General features: G+C 39.8%; 1 protein-coding gene across 1 annotated transcript in view; it reads left to right on the plus strand.

Moving 5' to 3' along the window:
• Nucleotides 1–22,977, plus strand: part of NEB (nebulin) — a 198,037-nt gene that overhangs the window by 32,335 nt on the left and 142,725 nt on the right. Inside the window, exons 21-37 of the mRNA XM_081815483.1 lie at nt 816–917; nt 1,018–1,125; nt 1,211–1,315; nt 2,737–2,835; nt 4,468–4,572; nt 5,124–5,231; nt 5,316–5,429; nt 8,962–9,159; nt 11,806–11,913; nt 13,344–13,442; nt 14,201–14,305; nt 14,392–14,499; nt 15,991–16,302; nt 16,406–16,612; nt 19,049–19,153; nt 19,827–19,934; nt 21,733–22,044. Coding sequence (XP_081671609.1) covers nt 816–917; nt 1,018–1,125; nt 1,211–1,315; nt 2,737–2,835; nt 4,468–4,572; nt 5,124–5,231; nt 5,316–5,429; nt 8,962–9,159; nt 11,806–11,913; nt 13,344–13,442; nt 14,201–14,305; nt 14,392–14,499; nt 15,991–16,302; nt 16,406–16,612; nt 19,049–19,153; nt 19,827–19,934; nt 21,733–22,044 — 2,403 coding nt within the window. The remainder of the gene's footprint in view (nt 1–815; nt 918–1,017; nt 1,126–1,210; nt 1,316–2,736; nt 2,836–4,467; nt 4,573–5,123; nt 5,232–5,315; nt 5,430–8,961; nt 9,160–11,805; nt 11,914–13,343; nt 13,443–14,200; nt 14,306–14,391; nt 14,500–15,990; nt 16,303–16,405; nt 16,613–19,048; nt 19,154–19,826; nt 19,935–21,732; nt 22,045–22,977) is intronic.

Below are 22,977 nucleotides of genomic sequence, written 5' to 3' on the forward strand. Positions count from 1 at the left end.
GATGGGTTAGCCTGGTGGTGGGTATTGAGGAGGGCACATTCTGCATGGAGCACTGGGTGTTATGCACAAACAATGAATCATGGAACACTTCATCTAAAACTAATGATGTAATGTATGGGGATTAACATAAGAATAAAAAAAAATACACTTGTAAAAAAAAAATTGCTTCTCTAAATCATGGCAGAAAAGAAATACTCCCTATTCTGTATTCTTTATAAGTATGCTTGTCTTTACAGTATATATTTGGATTTCTGTATGGGAGAATTAAGAAGAATGTGTAGAAATACATAATACCTATAACAAAATGGAAAAACCATCTTTTTGTGTATTATTACTATAAAGAAAAATATTAGATCTCAGTGAAAAAAGCCAGCTTCCAAAGGTGTTGTAAAATGTGTTTTCATCAAGGGCTGAGCTGAATACTTTTCTAAGACTATGCCTGAGTATCTGAGGTCCACCTTATACCTTTTACCTAATTTTGCACTTTTTAAAAAATTCATTTTCCTTCAAACACATTCAGGTGGACAGAATTATTTTAAAACAGAAATTTGCTTAGACACCAGCATTGGTATACTGTGGTATATTCTAGCTGAGAAATGTTAGGATAAATAACACAAGCCCATATATGGTTATTAGCTGACTAGATTCTCCAAGACATGAACCTCTACCATATTCATTCTGCCTTTTCTGCCTTGTGGAAAGTAAATGCTGAAAAAATACAAAATTTGCCTTTTTGGTTAAGTATAGCAATCATGGGAATGGCTTTTATACCATGAAATATAATTTTCTTCTCTGATTTTTTTTTCCTTCAACAGAGATTATACAAGGAAAACTATGAGAAGACAAAAGCAAAGAGCATGAACTACTGTGAGACCCCTAAATATCAACTTGACACCCTGATGAAGAACTTCAGTGAGGTTCGAAAGGCCAAGGGTGCCCTGGGGTTTGAGGGCTTTTCTACTGTTTGACAAATAACATCTACAATTGACATATCTGTCCGTATGCTTTCTTTTTCAGGCTAAATACAAAGATTCATATGTACAGAATGTTTTGGGACATTATGTAGGCAGCTTTGAGGACCCCTATCAAATTCACTGCATGAAAGTTTCAGCTCAAAACAGTGATGTAAGTTGAAGACCATTGTTCCTCTCAGTGACGTTATTTGGGGGCAATAACAATCCTGATCTCTTTTTGTTATTTCTCATTATAGAAAAATTACAAAGCAGAGTATGAAGAAGATAAAGGGAAATGCTATTTCCCTCAGACAATAACACAAGAATATGAAGCAATCAAGAAGCTAGACCAGTGTAAAGATGTGAGTCAGGGGCCCTGAGTTCTTGAAATGGGGTTTGGGATTCTTGGGCCATCTAGTGGTAGTTTTAGCAGGCATTTAAATACTGACATCGAGTGGTTAGCTGATGTTAAATTTTAAATTTTGGGTGGAATTGGGGAGCACAAAAATTACTGTGAAGAAACCTATTTGTTACAAAATAGTTTGTGGTTTTATAAATCTTTACGTCCGGTAGTTTATATACACATGGCTTGGGATGGGAGTAGGCAAGATAGGGAAATTTCTGAGAGATAGGTGTTCATTTATTTAACGAATTTATATGAGGAGCTAGCTTGTGTCAGACACTGTCTTTGATGCTGGGAAAGAAGAGGGAACAAGGTGGGCTGCCTCTTGGGGAGCATGCATTTGAGACGGAGAGACAGACAATAAACACAGAAAGAAGGGGGGCGCCTGGGTGGCTGTCGTTAAGGATCTGCCTTCGGCTCAGGTCGTGATCCCAGGGTCCTGGGATCAAGCCCTGCATCGGGCTCCCTGCTCCGCAGGAAGCCTGCTTCTCCCTCTCCCACTTCCCCTGCTTGTGTTCCCTTTCTCACTGTGTCTCTCTCTCTCAAATAAATAAATAAAATCCTTAAAAAAAACAAAGAAGAGAGAGACAATAAGACAATACATGTAGAGGGGCGCCTGGGTGGCTCAGTCATTAAGCGTCTGCCTTCGGCTCAGGTCATGATCCCAGGGTCCTGGGATCGAGCCCTGCATCGGGCTCCCTGCTCGGCAGGAAGCCTGCTTCTCCCTTTCCCACTCCCCCTGCTTGTGTTCCTGCTCTTGCTGTGTCTCTGTCAAATAAATAAAATCTTAAAAAAAAAAAAAGACAATACATGTAGAATGATGCTATAGAATTAGATTGATGTGGGGGAGAGAGAGAGAGAGACTGGATGGGCACCATAGACTGGGTGCTCAAGGAGGGCTGAGGGCAGGAATGTGCAGCCATGCCAAGATCAAGGTGAGAGCTACTGGAAGAACAGCCTAAGGAGAGAACAAACTTGGCACTTAATGAATTGAAAGGATGAAGGAGCTGAAGGGTACCGGAGAGGGGGACAGTATTTAAGAGGTGAAATGGTAGGAGATGAAGGGAGGAGGGAAATGCTGTAGGGTAGGGCTCATCAGCCAAGGCACAGTTTAGGTTGAATACAAGTCCAGGGGAGAGCCTTTGTCAGGCTTCAGCAGGAAGAAGATTAATCTGGGTGCTGAATTGCAGCAGGGAGACCAGCTTGGAGGCAGCCGTCAGGTGATGGAAATTGAGAGAGAGAGAGGAGGGGAGAACATGTCAACCAAGTGTTCAGGAAGGAAACTCTATTTTTAACTGGAAACTTTTTATAGGTTAGTGTGTATATGAACAAGAATATAAAGATACATTATGAAATTTCATGAAAGAATATCTTTTCTAGCATACATACAAAGTTCATCCGGATAAGACCAAGTTCACGGCCGTCACTGACACTCCTGTGCTGTTGCAAGCCCAGCTCAACACGAAACAGCTTAGCGAAGTAAGTGCCTTGATTTGTGCAAGTGTGGATGACCTAGAGTGCTGTGTTTATTTGAAATAGAAGCATTTTCACACTTAATCTTCAAGGACTCATCTATCTACCCGACAATGTCATTTTTCAGGATTTGTTTAATAAAACGCAAAGGAAGCTGCTAGATCGAATTGCAGCCTCAGGGAAAATGGTGTTAGACAATAATAAAGATAATTAATATTTCTTCAATAAGATACCAATTTTTAGTGGGGAATTTGCCCAGTAGGGTCTGTCACATATCCAAAATAATGCATACTAAAACTTCATGGCACCTTAAAGACAACAAAAGGATCTGTTTGCGTAGGTAACAAGGGAAGCATTTCCCATTCTTTAGTTTGCTCACGAAGACTTTACAAAAAGACAGAGAGTGCAGAAACAAGAAGGACATCAGGCAGTAAGAAGAAAACTAATACAGGGTGGTGATAGAGAATTCAAACAGAATGATGTGAGAGACAGTGAGTGGGTGGACACTTCAAGGAAGTTTTAAAGCAGAATGGCCAGCCATGTGAAGATCAGGGGAAGAACAGCCATGCTTCTCGAACATTCACGTTCATGCGGGTCACCCAGTGACCCTGTTAAAATACAGATTCTGGTTCAGTAGGTCTGGAGGGATATGCTGACGCTCTGACAAGTTCCTCGGTGACCCCCATGTGCTGTTGGTGGACCACACTTTGAGTAGCAAGGTGCTAACGTAGCTAAGAGTAGCACAGCCCTCTTGGGAAGGAAAATACATTCTATCCTACTCTAAAACATGCTTGAGTATTGATGTAATGTATGGGGATTAACATAAGAATAAAAAAAAATTAAAAAAAAAAAAAAAACATGCTTGAGTATCACAGTGAGCTCATTTGCAATTGGTAAAGAAGGAAATGGCATCAGTGTAATTCAGGAGTCCTATCAGTTCATTATGCAACTTTTCCTAGCATGCTAATAGTTTATGCCACAGGAAAGAACAGCTAAACCCTAATATCACTGACCCAGCTGAACTTGGCAAGCGGCAGAGGAACAGGGTGCTGTATGCGGTGTCTGGTCACCACATGCTCTTCTCATTGGCCTGGAAAGGCCACGGGCTCTGTTTTGGAGGTGCTTATTACACAAGACTCAATCTTGTGCATTTGCCTTTAGCTCCAGAATTCAACAGCCTCATTCTCTCTTTCTATTCCCTCCCTTCCACCTATGTCAACTTCTAAAAAATTTAAATAAAGTGCTATATTTCACATTTTTATTCATAAGAATGTATCTTTTTAACTGTGCTAGCATTTTAATTATTTAGAATTATAGCTATTTTTGTGATTTCTCTGATCATAGAATTTAATATAAAACTTTGTTCCTGTCCTGAAGGGACAGCCTAAAAGTTTAGATCCAACAAGTTTCCCCACACATACAGTGTGATAGATAGCATTTACAAAATGACAGCCCAAATTGGATTACACTGTGATCCTGAAAGAGGGAGTGACGGTCAAAGCCCTGTAATGGACTTTGACTGGATAGACTGCCTCTTTGAGGCATGTTTCCAAAAAGGGTAGAAATAACTTAGCCATTGATATACACTCGAGAAAATTCTGACCCCAAACCGTTTGGATATCTTCTATTGTTTTCCAGCTGAATTACAAAGCAAAACATGAAAGTGAGAAGTTCAAGTGCAGTGTACCAGCAGATGCTCCACAGTTTATCCAACACAGAGTCAATGCCTATAACTTGAGTGATGTAAGTATCAAAGCCACAGAAATCTATCATAATGTGCACATGTGAAGAGGAAATGTTATGGGTGTTTAAAAAGACTAGATTAGGAGCTATGCAACTAAACAACTATGGCAATTGTTTTCAGAGCATAAGTGGAGGTTTTAAGGCCTAAATGCTGGAAAGGCTCTTACTTAGCCATCCTATTCAATTTTCCACAGTCTCTGTTACCATCAGAAACCCTCAGATAATCTCTAGAGTTTTGCAAGATCTCTCCTATAAATGTCACATTTCACCTCCTCCAAGTGGTTGTCTTTTTACACTGTCCTTTATACATCAGCATAGCAGAATCTTTAGAAAGCTCATGGGGTATTAAAAGAAGTGTTTAGTATTATATTTTGGTAGGCGGGAAGCTGGATGACAGATTAATGAATAATTATACTATCATTTGGTAAACACAGTATTTGTAGGTGAAGTAAGTCTACATATACAAATTTTCAGTCTGTTTCTTATTTTTACTGGATGAAGCTATGTTAGATGTTGTTCTTACAATTCTTCTGATGAAATTTTCTGTCCAGAATATCTATAAGCACGACTGGGAGAAGAGCAAAGCGAAGAAGTTTGACATTAAAGTGGACGCCATTCCCCTGCTGGCAGCCAAGGCCAACAGCAGGATCGCTAGTGATGTGAGTGTGGCCTGGGCACCCGGGCAGGGGCCCGCAGTGACGGTTCTCAGAGGGTGCCATCTGACCCGTGTGACATCTTCACAGGTGATGTACAAGAAAGACTATGAGAAAAGTAAAGGGAAAATGATTGGAGCCCTGAGCATTAATGATGATCCCAAGATGCTACACTCTTTGAAGACGGCCAAAAACCAGAGTGATGTGAGTGTCTTTGTAAATCTGTCTTGTTTTCAAGATGGCATCCCTGTTAACGTGCCCAAGGATATAGCAAGTAAAAGGATTCTATACCCATGGGCTCTGTCCTGTTCCCAACTAACTGCTGGGGATAAACTTTAGAAGTAGAATGATTTCCCAGATTCTTGTACCTTTCAGTGTTTGAGGAGAGAAATAACTGATTTATACTTGACGTCCATTTCACTTTGAAAAATGTTTTAATATTTAATAGAATATTGATTTTAATTCTCAAGGCTTTTTGGAAAACATCACTAGATATTTTCATATATTCTTCTGATTGAAAAATAACCTTTAAAATATGGTTTTAAAATTATCTTTATATTGGAAGAAAATCAAGAGTCATAGATAAAAATCTTATTGTTTACTATCATTGTTCTTTATTGACTTTAGCAATAGTATTAGCGTAGATTCAAGGAAAACACTCCATTGATTATAGGCCCCTCTGAGAGTCTGATGAAAGACTTGGATCATTCATCTAGAAAAATGAACTTTTTCTTCATGCCTTTTGTCTGAATTTCAGAGAATTTATAGATTCCCTAAGGCTTGTCTATGGGCCAGCTCTCATCTTTTGGTTAAAATTCTTACTATAGGGGTGCCTGTCTGGCTCAGCCGTTAAGGGTCTGCCTTCGGCTCAGGTCATGATCCCAGGGTCCTGGAATCGAGCCCCGCATCGGGCGCCCTGCTCGGCGGGAGGCCTGCTTCTCCCTCTCCCACTCCCCCTGCTTGTGTTCCCTCTCTCGCTGTGTCTCTCTCTGTCAAATCAATAAAATCTCTAAAAAAAAAATTTACTATAGAGGAGAAAACATCTATTGCAAATTGCAGCATATACTGTGTTTAAAAAATGTTTAGAGAATTCCTTAAGAGTGGTAAGAATGTTCAACATAGCCTGCAAATATTTTTTTCATATTAAATAGAATGTTTGTATCATTTACCTTCATTTCAACCATGTTTTCATATAATGATCTATATATATCTTTAATTCATTTTTGCATGCTCTATATACTCATATGGCAGTTTAAAACATCCTGTATTCAGTAATTTTCTCTAATAACTTCACACTGAATTATGTCAGGATACAGTGCTCACATACATCATATTATGTTGTTCACTAGTTCCTTATCCCTTCTCAATTCAAAAGGTTATAGCTGTCTCTTGACAGCACATGTATCTTTATCTTTTGTTCTTTATCCCATCACAGTACCCATTAAAACACTAAGCACATAGTAGTGTTCAGTAAATACTTGTTAATTGTTTGATACTGGCAACCAAAAGAGCTAGTCAATGATGAATCATTTTCACATACTATCCAGGCTAAATGCTAAGCTGCAGATACGGAACATGCATAGCTTTTAAAGAGAATCTTTTAAAGCCATTTGGACCTTTGACAACATTTTATATATGTAGATATGTGTGAACTGGCATGAACATGAACAAAAGAGTAAAACAATTTAGACAAAAACACTTCCACACATCAATGTTGTTGCAACATTGTTTTGTCAGTTTATTTATTTATTTATTTATTTATTTTAAAGATTTTATTTATTAGAGAGAGAGAGAGAGAAACAGCATGAGAGGGGATAGGGTCAGAGGGAGAAGCAGGCTCCCCGCTGAGCCGGGAGCCCTATGTGGGACTCGATCCCAGGACTCCGGGATCATGACCTGAGCCGAAGGCAGTCGCTTAACCAACTGAGCCACCCAGGCGCCCTGTCAGTTTATTTTTTAAAGATAATTTATTTTAGAGGAGAGAGAGAGCATGAGTGGGAGGGGCAGAGGGAGAGGGAGAGAGAATCTCAAGCAGACTCCACACTGAGTGTGGAGCCCAACGTGGGGCTCAATCCCACAACCCTGAGGTCATGACCTAAGCCGAAACCAAGAGTTGGACACTCAACTGACTGCACCACCTAGGCACCCCATCAGTTTCCTTTTTTTTTTTTTTTTTTAAGATTTTATTTACTTATTAGAGCAAGAGTGTGAGCAAGAGAGCACGAGGGAGAGCTACAGAGGGAGAGGGAGAAGCAGGCTCCCTGCTGAGCAGGGAGCTCGACGATGTGGGGCTCAATCCTAGGACCCTGGGATCATAACCTGAGCTGAAGGCAGACGCTTAACCTACTGAGCCACCCAGGCGCCCCCAGTTTATTTCTAATAAAGACAAACTATTTTTTTCAATGTTCTTGCACACTGTCAGAAAGTTTCCATATTTTATTTTCATAAACCAGAGTCCAGAATTTACAATTAAGTGATAAATTTATTCAGTGAAAGTGACTGCCCACAAAATATTTAGAAGGAAGATCACACTCCCTAAGAAAGCTAAAAGATCAGATTATTTGCAAAAGGAATTTCTACAGAAGATTTACAAGGCACATGTATGCTGGCTACTTTTGGTCAGTCTTTAATGCTTCTGTGATTATGGGGGGGAATATAATGGGTTTGGAATTTTCCTACAAGCACTGGGGCAGAATTTTTCTCTCTGTTAAGGTAACTGGTGAGTGGACATGATGAAGCTGGGACCTTGACCTAATTATCACCCTGTCTAACATTCCAGAAAACCAGCCAATAGAAGTGCCTTCTGAGGCCCAGTCAAGACATTTGGTTTATGAGAACACTATAATAAGTGCCAAGGTTACTTTAATGGCTCAGTTTCACAGACTTTTCTCCTTTGAGGTCTTATTACTGCTGCAATCTGAAGCTTCTTTTAAATTGTTACCAAAATTAAACTTGGTATGAAAAAACCTTTGGGATTCTCAGTGGAGCTTATCTACTGTCAAATGTAGAATAGTCAGGTTGAAAAAAGATCAGTAACCATTTAAAGATGACGTTAGAAAAGCCAAGTAGTCAGGTGGACAGCTTTATTCACAAAGTAGTCATTTTATAAAATCAGAAGTATGAAATGATTGTCATATAATTTTCATCAGTGTAAAAAAATACTTTCTTTCTTTTTCAAAGATTTTATTTATCCACTTGTCAGAGAGCACACGCACAAGCAGGGGAGAGCGGCAGACAGAGACGGAGAGGGAGAAGCAGGCTCCCCGCTGAGCAAGGAGCCCGATGTGGGACTCGATCCCTGGACCCCGGGATCATGACCCGAGCTAAAGGCAGCTGCTTAACCGACTGAGCCATCTAGGCGTCCCCCAAAAATACTTCCTTATTGGAAAACAATTCAAAGATTAGATGACTTTTGTAAAAATAATGCTTGTTAATGGTCCTTGAAAAACCCTGTGTTAAAAGATGTGGCTGAAGCAGGAGCTTTGGCCCACTCCTGATGTCTGACAGTTGCTCTTTGATCTAAAAAGAGATTTGATCAGATATGTCCACGTTCAACTTTTTTGGAGGGAAAGGGTTCAATAATGTGTAACATATGAACAAATTTTAGGAAAAAATAACTACTCAGATGTTGGAATGTGCTTCTGTAACTCGAGTTTGTTGTTTATGAGAGATTTCTGTGCTTGTCTGGAAATCCATTGAGGATTTGCGGTAATAAATGGAAATTTCCTATTCACAGCGTGAATACCGTAAAGACTATGAAAACTCAAAGACTGTCTACACGGCACCTCTTGATATGCTCCAAGTCACTCAAGCTAAGAAATCTCAGGAAATTGCTAGTGATGTGGACTATAAGCACATCTTACACAATTACAGCTACCCACCCGATAGCATCAATGTGGATCTCGCCAAGAAGGCTTATGCCCTGCAGAGTGATGTGAGTAATCGGATTGTCTCTATTCCCTCTTTCTAAGGCAGGACCTGAAATAATCTTTAAGTGGAGTGATGTTTTTGACAGTTCTCAGAAGTGTTGGCATTGTCTTCTGTATGTAGCAAGTATGTGATGGGCAAATGACCCTTGTGGCTCAATGAGAGTGTAACCTTCAGAGTTAGAGAGACCTAGGTCTAGCATGAACTCATCACTATATCCCTTTTGGAAAGCTATTAACCTTGCTGAGGCTAGAGTCTTCCTTGTAAAATTGGAAATAAAGTAAAAGAATTGTTTGGAGAATTTAAATGCATGCAAAATACTTAGCTTAGTGTCAGGCCCTAGTGAATTCTCAGTAAACATTCAGAGTTATTATCTTCATTATTATCACAGTGATTGCATTCACTGTTATCAATAACTTTTTACCTAGATAGCTATCTTGTCTGAAAATAAAATGTCTTCTATATTTACAGCATCAATTTTCATAATCACTGAGGTTTTTTTTCTGCAAATGAAAACTTGTCTAGGCATATTAACTTGAACTGCACAATTGAACATTTCATCCTAACAATTCTATGTTTTTAGCATACACATAACATAAAACTTGCCATCTTCATCCTTTTTAAGTGTACAGTTCAGTAGCAGTTAATTATAATCACGTTGTTGTGCAGCCAGTCTCCAAAGCCTTTTCATCTTATAACACTGAAGCTCTATAGCAGTTAAACAAGTCCCTGTTTTTCCCCTCCCCCCAGCTCCTGGCATCCACCCTTCTACTTTCTGTTACTATGAACTGGGCTACTCTATAGACCGCATATATGTAGAGTCATTCAGTCTTTGTGTTTTGTTTTGTTTTGTTTTGTTTTTACTGGCTTGTTTCACTTAACAAAATGTCCTCAAAGTTCATTCATGTTGTAGCATGTGTCAGAATTTCCTTCCTTCCTGAGGCTGAATAATAGTCCATTGTATGTGCATACCACATTTTGCTTATCCCTTCATCTGTCAGTGGACACTTGGGTTGCTTCCATCTTTTGGCTATTGTGAATAATGCTTCTATGAATATAGGTGACCAATATTCCTTTGAGATCCTGCCCTCAATCCTTTTGAGTATACACTCAGAAGTGGAGTTGCTAGATCACATGGTAATTCTATTTTTAATTTTTTGAGGAACCATCCTCCTCTTTTCTACAGCAACTCTACAATTTTAAATTCCCATCACTAACAATCCTATTTTATGCATTATTATTTATTTATTTAATTCTGCTATGTTTCTTTCTCCCAAGTAGATTGTAAGCCTCTCAAAGGCAAGAACCCAATAGTTTCTTGATTTTTCATTCCAATTAAAAGGCCCACACTAAAGAACAGTAATTTGAATTTTGTATCTGGAATATAAGTTTTAGGTACCACCTATAGCCAAACAATGAGTAGCCTGTTATTTTATTGAGAGTGAGAGTGGGGATGGGGGAGTGGGCCAGAGGAAGAGGGAGAGAGGGACTCCCATGCGGGCTGCACACCCAGCACAAAGCCTGATACGGGGCTCGATCCCACAACCATGAGATCATGACCTGAGCCTAACCCAAGAGTCTTAACCAACTGAGTCACCCAGGCACACCGAGAGTAGCCTATTATTTTAACGGCATCAGGTATGCCCCCCAAATAGGAAAAATTCCAAATGATAATGGCCTTCCATAAGCAAATTAATGAGCGTAACCATTTTAAAGTGCACTGTTAGCCAATCCTCCTAAGCTAACCATTACACATGGAGGCCAGTGTGTGCAAGCACATAGTGCAAGGAACTACTGTCAAATCTGATCTGATCAGAAAATGAGCAAAATTATCTATCTTTAATGTGGCCATCAGTCCTAATTTGACCAAAGAAACAAACATCTCACTTTATTTAAATATAACAATTTTATTTATTCTTTGAAGTATAGCTTTTTTTTTTTTTTTTTAAAGATTATATCTATTTATTTGACAGAGAGGCAACAAGAGAGGGAATACAAACAGGGGGAGTGGGAGAGGAAGAAACAGGCTTCCCGCTGAGCAGGGAGCCCGATGCGGGGCTCCATCCCAGGACCCTGGGATCATTACTGAGCCGAAGGCAGATGCTTAACGACAGAGCCACCCAGGCGCCCCGGAAGTATAGCTTTAAATGTAGCATTTATCCAGATTGGAATTAGAGTTCCACATACTTCCCTTCAGTTGGAAATAAGGATGAGATGGAATATATAACAGCTAGAAGAACAGTAATAACCTAAGGGCTGTTAAAATCTCTCACCAAGGAAATACTTAAAATAACCTTAATATGGGGCACCCCCTGGGTGGCTCAGTCAGTTACATGTCTGACTCTTGGTTTTGGCTCAGGTCATGATCTCAGGTTCTGAGAGAGAGCCCCACATTGGGCTCTGCGCTCAGCCAGGAGTCTGCTTGGGATTCTTTTTTCTCCCCCTCTCTCTGTCCCCCTCTCTCCCCCCCCGCTTGCACTCTGTCTCTTTCAAATAAATAAGTAAAATCTAAAAAAATAATAATAATAACCTTAATGTACGAAGTAAGGAAGCTGGTCAGAAATCTTAACATCATTTTGGGTAAAATGTTGATGATTTTGTGAATAAGGATGATGCTGAGCAAAGAACTGTAACCTTTTTCATGGTGTTTTAGGTCGAATACAAAGCTGACTACAACAGCTGGATGAAAGGTTGTGGCTGGGTGCCATTTGGGTCCTTAGAGATGGAAAAGGCAAAGAGAGCTTCAGACATCCTGAATGAGGTAAAGCCATCCCGTGTGCCACAGAGAGAGTTGGGAATGTGATGTATTAAAGCCCCAAAACCACAGAAGCATGTTCTTTTCCCGCTTCATTCTCTAGTAATTGTTGCTGAGAAAAAAGCACTTACCACATGCAAGAATTATCCAGGTAGATAAGCTTTACATCACCAAAATCATTTATGTTAACCATTCATGATAAAAAATATTTTAAACAACTTTATCAAGGTATAATTTGCATACCATAAAATTCGCCTATTTTAGGTGTACACATTGACAAGTTGCAGTAAGTTCGTATAGTTGTATGGTCATCACCATAATTGAATTTAAAAATGCTATTACACTAAAGTTTTCTTGAAAAATTCCTGCTCCCATCTTCAATGCCGGGCAAACGGAGATCTGCTTTCCATCTCCATAGTTGTACTTTTCTAGAAATTTCTTTTGTATCAGACTTCCTTCACTTAGCACCATGTTTTTGAGGCTCATCTATGTATCTGCATGTGTCTGCAATTCATTCCTTATTATTACCGAGTAGTATTCCTTTGTAGCTGTATTGCATTTTGGTTGTCCAGTTGGTGGACATGTGGACTCTTTCCACTTTCTGGCAATTATGAATAATGCATATAATGAATATTGTAGAAAATTTCCTTAAAGTATTATACCCTATGTCCTATTTCTTGATGACTTTGAAGTAGTCTGTAAGTTATTATTCAGTCTGAGGAAAAGGAGTGATGACCTTGCAACTCTTCAGGTAGCCAGGTTGTATGTCCCTTCTCCTCCAACAGTGGAACATTCCCACTGCTCTCAAGTGAATTCATCATCAGGGAGGTTAACCTATGTAAAGAAGGGACAGAGGTGCTGAGTGAGGGTTGTCTTCACACTCAAGTTTCTGTTGTTCTGTGCTTTTGCTTGCTTTTGGTGAACAATATTTTATCTGTGTACTAACCACACGGAGGCTGCAGAACAAAAGTCCTCCCTTTCTTATAGGAAGCCCTAGCTGTTGCCCTAATTCGTTAGTCCCTCCTCCCTCAACCAGAGAGCTTCTTTATTTCAGTTCTAGTGACAGCAGTGTCACGCAAAAGACACTCCAAATTTCCTCGCATGCTTTTCTGTTAATCCTTTAGAAAACTTCTGGTGTTTCTGGGTTCTTGTTTAGTGGAAAGTACCCTCTTTTATTTCATAAACAAGAAATCATCTGGTTCCTGCAAGTTGTATTGGTCTGTACTGCCCCATACCATCAAAAATTAAGCCAGTCTTTAAAACACCGGCTTTTGTATTGTATTCCTCTTTTTCCCCAAGCCAACCAAGAATCAAGTATTTTTATATTCTAAAATCCAGAAAAATCCTTGTCCCTCCAAAATAAATTTTAAGGATTTTTATGTTAGCTTTCAGTGAAAGTAATATTCTTGTTTCTCTTGCCATAATTCACTAAACAGAAAAAATACCGCCAACATCCCGACACTCTCAAGTTTACCTCGATTGAAGATGCTCCGATTATAGTACAGTCTAAAATCAACCAGGCCCAGAGAAGTGATGTAAGTGTTTATTCTATCTATACTTTAATAAGTGTTTACTCATACAAATACGTTTGTATTCTAAACGTGCTGATTACCTGGAGTTATTATGCAGTCTGAAGAGACTCCGTTACGTGAGCAACTGTGTACCTCTCCCAGCTTTTCATTAGTAAAGCATACCTCCTTCATATCTTTAGAGTATTATCTATGCTGGGCTGACTGTCCTTTCAGCCATTTAACACTGCTTCCCAAGGAGAAGCTCAGGGTCTTCTCCTGATGACAAGAAACACTGCAAGCCTATTTCTGGGAAAGACCGGGAAAATGAATATAGGCAACACACCTTACAGAGGAGTTACACTGTAAGTCAGAGCTAAGACACAAATCATATAGAGTAAAAACCCCCCTAAGCCCCATCAGTCACCCACAAAGTGTAATATAGATGGTTTGCGTATCCCACTGGATTAGCCTTTTCTGTGCTCAGGAAAGTGTCTGCAGGTTAACATTTTCATCAGGTCATCTCCCTTGGCGGACTTCTGTGAGGTGCCCTTACCGAAGTTCAGAGGTTCCTAGAGCATACCGAGGGACCTTGGCCAAGGTTGAACTGGCACTGGGATAGGACCCCACGTGTTGCATATGAGCAATGTGGGGATGACCCAGAGAACGTCTTTCATGAAAAGCACCGCTGTGCCATGTGATCTGTTCTGAGATTATTTCCCTGTATCCTTAAACCCTTTTCCCTACTTTATTTGTTGGTTCATGCATTTCTTTTCTTCTTTCAGGTTGCCTACAAAGCCAAAGGAGAAGAAATTCTTCACAGATACAACCTGCCAGCAGACTTGCCCCAGTTCATCCAGGCTAAAGTTAATGCCTACAATATCAGTGAGGTATGCCCGTGAGCTTAGCTGCTGATTTCATGGGAAGCCTTTTCTAAACGGGCCTCGGTTACATTCAAATGACTTTTGTCTTTCAGAATATGTACAAAACAGACTTGAAAGATTTGAGCAAGAAGGGGTATGACCTGAGAACGGACGCGATTCCCATCAGAGCTGCCAAAGCTGCCAGTCAGGCGGCAAGTGACGTAAGTCCAGCTAGTAGTCGCTGGTGTGAAACTAGAATGTGTGGGTGGAGGTGGACCTGTTGTCCAGAGGTCACCATATCTTCTGTCCCCAGCTGGAAGCGAGTCCTGCTGAAACCTATTTAGAAAGGAAAATTCCCTAACCAGGTCTGAATTTTCCTGGGGGTAAGGATTTGTAGAACCTTTACTGACCCCGTTCTAATGAAGCACCTGAAGTTTAAGGTCTCCTCCGTATTTCTGCACAAATTCACATTAGTCCCCTTGTGGAAATAAGTCACTCACTATTTTAAGTCCTAATAGCCTCCTGGTGGTAAGATTTAGTCTTGAAACTTGCTTAATTTATATGAATTCCCTTTTTCCTTTATTTCCTTTATTTCTTTTCCTTTTATTTCTTTTACTTCATTGCTCTGGAGCCCTAAGGTTCATAGCAGTCCTTAGGTTCCATGAAAGTTAGAAATTTTGTCTTTGTTTCTTTTCCTTATCTTACTTTAACCCAGCTTCGAATTAGTTACTTTCCTCTTTGCGATTCAAATCAAATTGACTCAAGCCCTCACCTGTTGACCTCTAGGAAGTGGGATACCCTCCCCCCTCCTCCCCCGCTTGTTGCAGATATTCTGAGGTTTATTGTCTTTCTGTCACTTCCAGCTACTGGTTTGCCCACAGTGGTTTTGCTCTGGCTCACCAGGACTCTCCTGCCCTGGACTCCCTTCTGTTTCTGGCCTGCATGATCCAGAGATGCAACACAGCCCTGTCTTTTGGTTCCCCCCAAGTCCCAATCACAACTTCATTGATAGTTTGAACTGAAGTTGACATTGCACTGATGTAAATAAATTACAACTGAATTACAAATATCTATATTGTAAAAGCCCTACCATCCAAAATTCCTTACCCATTCCCTTTCTCTGTGGGTGCTCTCCTCCAGCTACTCCCCACCCTGACACACACACAAGCCTTCTTTCACATCTCTGCTTCTCATTTTCCCACGCTTCTTCCCAGATCTCCCCAAGCAAGTTCAGTTCTTCTCACTTTATTATTCAGAACCAATTCATGTGTACGTACAACTGGCTCTGGGTCTCCCTTTGAATATCCAAAGACTCATTAAAATTCTACTACCACTCACATAGGCAGCTATTTGGGGTCTCCTGTAACAGCACAATATAATTGGTAAAGATTGCAAAATGTTTATCTTTTCATTTGTCTCTACCAGCATCTAAGTGGAAAGGAACTTAACTTTACCTTGTCACAGACATGAATTATGGCAATGCTCCCACCCCAACCTCTCAGGTGGCCGAAGCAGCAACAGGCAATCAAATGGGCTCTAAGTAACATTTTAATTTTCCCAGGCTACCTTTCAAACTGTATACAAATGAATATCTAATTGTTTGGTTATTGAAGTGATTTCTGGGATGCTCAATTGCTTTAAGTCATGGCCTCATTGTTCAGTAAAATCTTCATAACTACATTTTAACATTTGCCCACTTTTGTTTCCAATAGGTTCAGTACAAAAAAGATTATGAAAAAGCCAAAGGGAAAATGGTCGGCTTCCAGAGTCTCCAAGATGATCCTAAACTGGTTCACTGTATGAATGTGGCCAAGCTACAATCAGACCGGCAGTATAAAAAAGACTATGAGAAGACAAAAACCAAATACAACACACCCCATGATATGTTCAACGTTGTGGCAGCCAAGAAAGCTCAGGATGTTGTCAGCAATGTCAACTATAAGCATCCGCTCCATCATTACACCTACCTGCCTGATGCCATGGACCTGGAGTTGTCTAAAAACATGATGCACATACAGAGCGATGTAAGTGACACTTACTCCCCAAGACAACCCCACCCCTCAGGTCAGAACCTGTGTGAGAACCCACTGCTGGGGGCATTACTCCTCTTGTTTCTCTTTGCTGTAGAATGCCTATAAGGAGGACTACAACAGCTGGATGAAAGGCATAGGCTGGATACCTATTGGCAGTCTGGAGGTAGAAAAAGTTAAGAAAGCGGGTGATGCACTGAATGAAAAGAAGTACAGGCAACATCCAGACACCCTCAAATTTACCAGCATCGTGGATTCCCCAGTGATGGTCCAGGCAAAACAGAACACGAAGCAAGTCAGTGATGTAAGTACAACAAGAGAGGGGGCAAAGAATGGAGGGAGGCTTTAAAGAAATAAATAGCAGCTCAAAATTTTTATTCTTCTGAGCCATTAATTTTCCTTTTACTTTATTTAATTGAAAATAATAATTACAATTATTTTTAGTTTGGGGGTGCCTGGGTGGCTCAGTTGGTTAAGCGTCTGACTCTTGATCTCAGCTCAGGTCTTAATCTCGAGTTGTGAGTTCAAGCCCTGCTTTGGGCTCCATGCTGGGCGTGGAGCTTACTTCAAAACAAAACAATAAACAGACCACAACAATTATTTTCAGTTTGGGCACTAACATTTTCTTTTATCTTGTTATTTATTTTCCTTTTTAAAACAGCTTCCTTTTTAGCTGCCTTTGAAATACCTGTTATTGGATAAACTTGTCATGATGAAAAAGTTCTAGTCTAATACTACACATGTGTGTGCACACACAAACAAAATTTAGACTTAAATTCCAAAGTAGCAAATTCATCACACTCAATTCTATATTAAGTTGCTTATATTTACTTTTCATATATAAAATATACTAATACAGGGAAATAATTCACACGAGGATATGGTTTTGCTTCTCAAAATTCATCATACACAAATATTATAGAGGCTTTTAAAAACTTATGTCTTGGAGATTAGTATGTTTTTTGCCTGCCTGTCCATGAACAATGTATATGACCTGGCTAAAGTCAGATCTAAAGGAAAGTTTAGTGTATAGAAGACTTAAAGGGACATCAAAAGCATTCATTTATTAATTCATTGAATGAATGTTTTTGGACTCCTTCCCTGTGCCAGGCATGGTATAATATGCTGATGGTATAAGGATGACGTAAATGAGGATTAGTGAGATATAGGATATAACAGAGATATGAGTATAAGACAAAGGGCCTGGATGGAACCAGAGCATTGCCATACCAAGAGGTGAACGCTACAGGAGAGGCATGTGCCAAGTAGGTACAAGGCAAGAGGGTAACTGCCCACCAACGCTTCCCTGGCAAATAAGGAAGGGTGCATTCTTGGCACGAGAAAAAATGATTGACAAGAGGTAATGAATGGCAGGACAGTGAAGGGTTTGGGATTGTTACCTGATCATTGAGGGTCTTGTGTGCTAACTTATACTCTGGACATTGTGGGATAGGTAATGGGAGGTATTGAAGATTTTAATCCAGAAAGTTGCATTATCAGGTATGTGTTCTAAAAGATAGCTCTGACAAAGAGTGCTGAGACTGAGGAGAGAGATTGGAGGTAAGAAGATAGATTAAAAACTGTTACGGAAACCCAGCAGAAGCCTCATTTGGACTTCAACTGAATCGGTACAGTGGCAAAAGGGATGTGTAGAAGGTAGAATGGGTGAGATTCTGTGAATGCTTAGCTCTGGTTTCTAAAGGCAGTGAGGAAGTAAAGATAGCTCTTGGATGCCTACAAGAAATTTTTTGGTATTTGAGGATTCAAATAGATATCAGCCACTTTAGACTTTGTTTGTGATAGATACACAGCAGTTTACATGTGATATCCCACATAGACATGCCTGAGGGCTTACATGATAAATGACAGTCAAGAGATTGGAAATCTACTTGTGATTCCAGTTGTATTGTAGATTTTAGAAATTGAGCAATTTCTTTCTTTTCTGTTACCAAGAGGAGGATACAATACAAGTTCAACATTAGGAATCTAGATGTCTTTCTGACATCTGTAAAAGGATAAAATACGGTAACTATGAAATGGTAAACCTTTTAAGTACACTGGGTTTATGTATAAGGTCCTTCATATTATGAGGAAATTATTATATGGTTTTACTGCTACAATTATAATTGGAAATTCTTTAGCAGAAGTGAAAGACTCGTTCTAAATGCTATTTTCTAGAAATCAAAAACCAAAGAACAAGACTTTCAGAACTGTTTGCTCCACTAGCAAAGACTGGGCTTTGCTAGCTTTGGTGAATTCTGTTTATTCAAGTTAGGGTTTCACATTTGAACTTACTTTCCATGCATCTCTAGCAGTCAAAGATCTCTGATCTCTGTTTTCTATTTTTCTATTTTAGTACACAGAGTTTTTAGGTCTTTCTAAAAATAACAAAATGCTTGAGGTTTTTAAAAATAGGAAAATACCTCTGATGATTTTTTTTAAGGATTTTATTATTTGCCAGAGAGGGAACAAGCAGGCGAGAGCACGTGTGAGCACAAGCAGGGGGAGTGGCAGAGGGAGAGGGAGAGCAGACTGCCTACTGAGTAGGGAGCCTGACTTGGGGCGGGGCTCAATCCCAGGACCCGGGGATCATGACCTGAGCCCCCCTTTGATGATTTTTAACAATAGAAATAGTGAGGGACTGTGCTAGGGAATATAACTCCTTTAAGCACGCAGTTAAAGCATTTTCCTTTTTTGTGCTATCTGTAATGCATTTTAATTTTGTGATTTTGTGTTGCAGATCTTATACAAAGCTGAAGGAGAAGATATGAAACATAAATACACTATAAGTCCTGATCTTCCTCAGTTTCTCCAGGCCAAGTGCAATGCTTACAATATAAGTGACGTGAGTAGGGCTCTGATGGGGTGTGAAATCCAGACATGATGGAATTTTAGAGTAGGCTGGGGCCTTGGTAATTGTTTAGGTCCGTTTCCTACACACCCTGTATGAAGTCTATCCCATGATGCTCTCTGCCTCTTAAGCCAGCCTTTTCAAGGGTGTAACATTTTCCCTTATGTGGAGCCCAACATCTATTCCTCTAAAACTTTGATTTAGTTTTCCTCGTTTTGCAAGTGGAGGAAGATATTATCCTGAGCAAAATAAGAGATAATGAAATCCTTTTATTACAACAAACCTGCAATTTCTAAAGCCAACCACCAGGTCTTCCCTTGACCTTCCTTTCATAAGAGTGGACAACTTCATTTTCTCTAGGTGGTCCTCACACACCATGGTTTCCAGAACCTTTATTCCTCTCCTCTAGATCCACTCCGGTTTCTTCGTATCCCACTGCACTGTGTGCCCAAACCAGGTTTGGGTGAATAATTGGTGCAGTGTCCTATAATTTCATGCTACACAAAGTGTGACATTTTGCTAATGTGACTTCCTAAAGCAGAATTTGTTCTAGGAGATTCCTTTAGCTTAATATCTGGACAAGAACAAAACAATCCCTGCAATTGAGGAATCGCTTTAGCTGATTCATACGCAGCATGCTGACATCCTTTTTCCTTGTACATCACAGGTCTGTTATAAACAGGACTGGCATGATTTAATAGCCAAGGGCAACAATGTGCTGGGTGACTCCATTCCCATCACTGCGGCCAAAGCATCCAGAAACATTGCCAGTGATGTGAGTAAAAATTTTAGGTGAAATGTGGGTGATTACCTGCTTAAAAAGTAATCAAATGTGTGCTTGTCTAAATGATACTACATTGAAAACAATATGTGGAATTAATGACACTGAAATTCTCCACAAAATATTGTTTTGAAAACCTGTCACTTTTTTAACATTCTGTGATTCTTTTCAGTTGACCCCACTTGGTAGAGCTGTCATAAATCTGACAGCCGCTTTCTCCCCTGATTCATAGGCCAAATTACCTTTACTGACACATTTCCCTGACAGCCCACATTTATTTTCAGAACACCCTAACTGACACTAACACATTAAATTCAAATGACTGCCTGCATTATAATTGTATTAAGAAGATTGAAAAGATGTTAGATAAAATCTAAAGATTTTATAAACCAAATGGGAAAAGGCCCATTTTTCTCGAATATAATTTTGGTTTATGTAAATCGATGACCATTTCATCTGTAAGAGGAAAAGTATACCCTTACGCTTCTTCCCATCATTGAAGATCGAAAATTTCAAAAAGCACGCATGCCTGGTAACCTTCACTGTCACATGCTACTCTGGGGGCTACAATCACGGGTGGAGAAAAGAGAAGAAAGAAACCACCCGTGTGTGCAGACCACATGGGAGCTAGGGGTGTAAGAAATCTTTCTACAGCTTTCCTTGTCGGGATGCCACTGAAAATGTGTTCCTCAAAGATTTGCACACCACTGTGAAATAAATTTCTAGTTTAAGGACAAAGTGAAAGTCTAAAATATGACATTATCTTTTTTTTTTTTTCTTTTTAGAGCTTGAGCAGAGCTTTTTCTAACATGCCTAGAAAATGTCTTGATAATTCTTTTGCCTGCTAAATTCTTGTTTATAAATCAGTGCATAAATGACAGGAGCAGAGTATCTGCAGACTTTAAGTGGATTTGAGTTCTCTTGCATAAAAATTGAGGTTTTGACCTGTCACCTACAGTATAACTCAATCTACACCCCATCGCCAGTTCCAGCAGTGAGAGACCTTGGGCTGCAATTTCTACTGCCAGGGGAGCTCCCAGCCATTCCTGCCCTTACTGCAGTTCTTAAATTCATCTGCAGCTGCTTCAGCAGCGAGCTTGGAAAGTAGCTGCTGAGAAATGGGTGGGGAAGGCCCAGCTACCTGCCTATGCAGCATCTAAATTGATGCCACCCAGAAAGAAGAGGGGTTTTGTTTTAACCTTATTCCGTCAGCCCAAGACAACACAGTAAAGTTTTCCATCCCCCACCCCAAGAAAAACTGAGTGAAATTGCATGTAGAGTCCTTTAGAGTTTCTTCTACATCTGTTGCATACATATCACCTGGCCAATGGGAAGAGCAAATGGAAGATTTTCTCAATAATTTCTAATGTTCTATGATGTATGATAACATTCTGTGGTGGTAATAACATATTGGATTGGGAAAATTCACATCCCAGGAAACCAAGAGATACTGGCCTTATATTTGGAATGTGTCTTGTTTATATTAAGCATGAAAATTCAGATGGCTTTAAGTAAAGTTCTACATGCAAATGCATTTGTAGGATTTATAGCAAAGAAAGAAACTGGTCCTGAATTTATCATGATACCCATTTGTCATGGTGGAAGTGTTGGAAATAAATGTTTTCACTCTGAACTTTCTGGGGCACATGGGAGTGGGTGGGTATGGTTTGCATTTCTTGTACAAACTTCCAGAAAGTCACAATGTTCTAAGTTGCCTTTGTGTGTGAACATACTTGCTACACCCAATGTTATCAATGCCTAGGACTTTGCTAACCAAATTTTGCCTTTGCAGTATAAATACAAGGAAGCTTATGAGAAGTCAAAGGGGAAGCATGTGGGTTTCAGAAGCCTCCAGGATGATCCCAAGCTGGTCCATTACATGAATGTAGCAAAGATGCAGTCAGATCGTGAATACAAGAAGAACTATGAGAACACCAAAACCAGCTACCATACCCCAGGGGACATGGTTAGCATTACTGCTGCAAAGTTGGCCCAGGATGTCGTCACCAACGTCAACTACAAACAGCCCATACATCATTACACATACCTACCCGATACCATGAGTCTCCAGCATACCAGGAATGTGAATCAAATTCAGAGTGATGTGAGTATGTATAACGTAACAGACCCAGAAATGTTGGTACTTAAGGGATAATCATTTCTTCCTGTTTTAAGTAGACTTCACAATACAGTAAGATATTTGAAAAATGCACTTTAAAATAAACAGTTATTATTGAAAGACTAACAAAGGCATGGTAGTCGAGCTGTATTTTTGCTGGCTTTCTGTGCTCCTATTGTAATCATTGATACTGTCTCTATTAACTTATGGATCAAAGACAAAACCATATTCCACTAAGTATATAAACCACCTTGATTCTCAACAAGAGGAAGTGGTTGCTCCTGGCAGGCCTGCTTCAATGGTGATATGGATAATGCAAAATAGTATTCTCTATTCTTTCTGAATTCAAGAAAGTTTTTTTTCCTTTTTTAACTAAAAATCACACTCTAATCTATGTGATGAGTCATCTAGAATGAACCAGGAAGACTTTGTGATTGCAGCATGATTCGTGGAGAGCTGCATGGGGAGGCTGTTTAATATTCAGGGCATTTCCTTCTACAGGAACCAGATTTCTGTAAGAATCATCCTCTGTAAGAGAATATACGGTGTTCATTTATTGTCGCTCAACGAAGATGTCTCTCCCCAGCTGAGATCAGGAATAGCCTAGGTGGACAGGATGGGTGAAATTCAAATTTGTGGGGTTTCAGTGAAATAAAAAAGAAAGCCCAATTTATTGTCAAAAGAGACACAATTTTTTTTTTAGCATTAGCCACAGAAATATGTGCCCTAGATTTCCTCTGTGTCATATAATACACTCTAACAACAGAACTGCTTTTTCTTATTACCAAATTCTGGGTAAGAAGCTCAGTGGCATACGTAGTGAAAAGCTGCTTCCCAGACATGAGCATGCTGGAAGCGTTGCTATTCATTTCATCTGGGTAGAATTGCAAATTTCAGAGACTCCTTTGAGTATTCTGT

The sequence above is a fragment of the Leptonychotes weddellii genome, chromosome 3, assembly GCF_054177405.1.
Source record: "Leptonychotes weddellii isolate Sample4059 chromosome 3, ASM5417740v2, whole genome shotgun sequence".
In the NCBI taxonomy this organism is placed as follows: domain Eukaryota; kingdom Metazoa; phylum Chordata; class Mammalia; order Carnivora; family Phocidae; genus Leptonychotes; species Leptonychotes weddellii.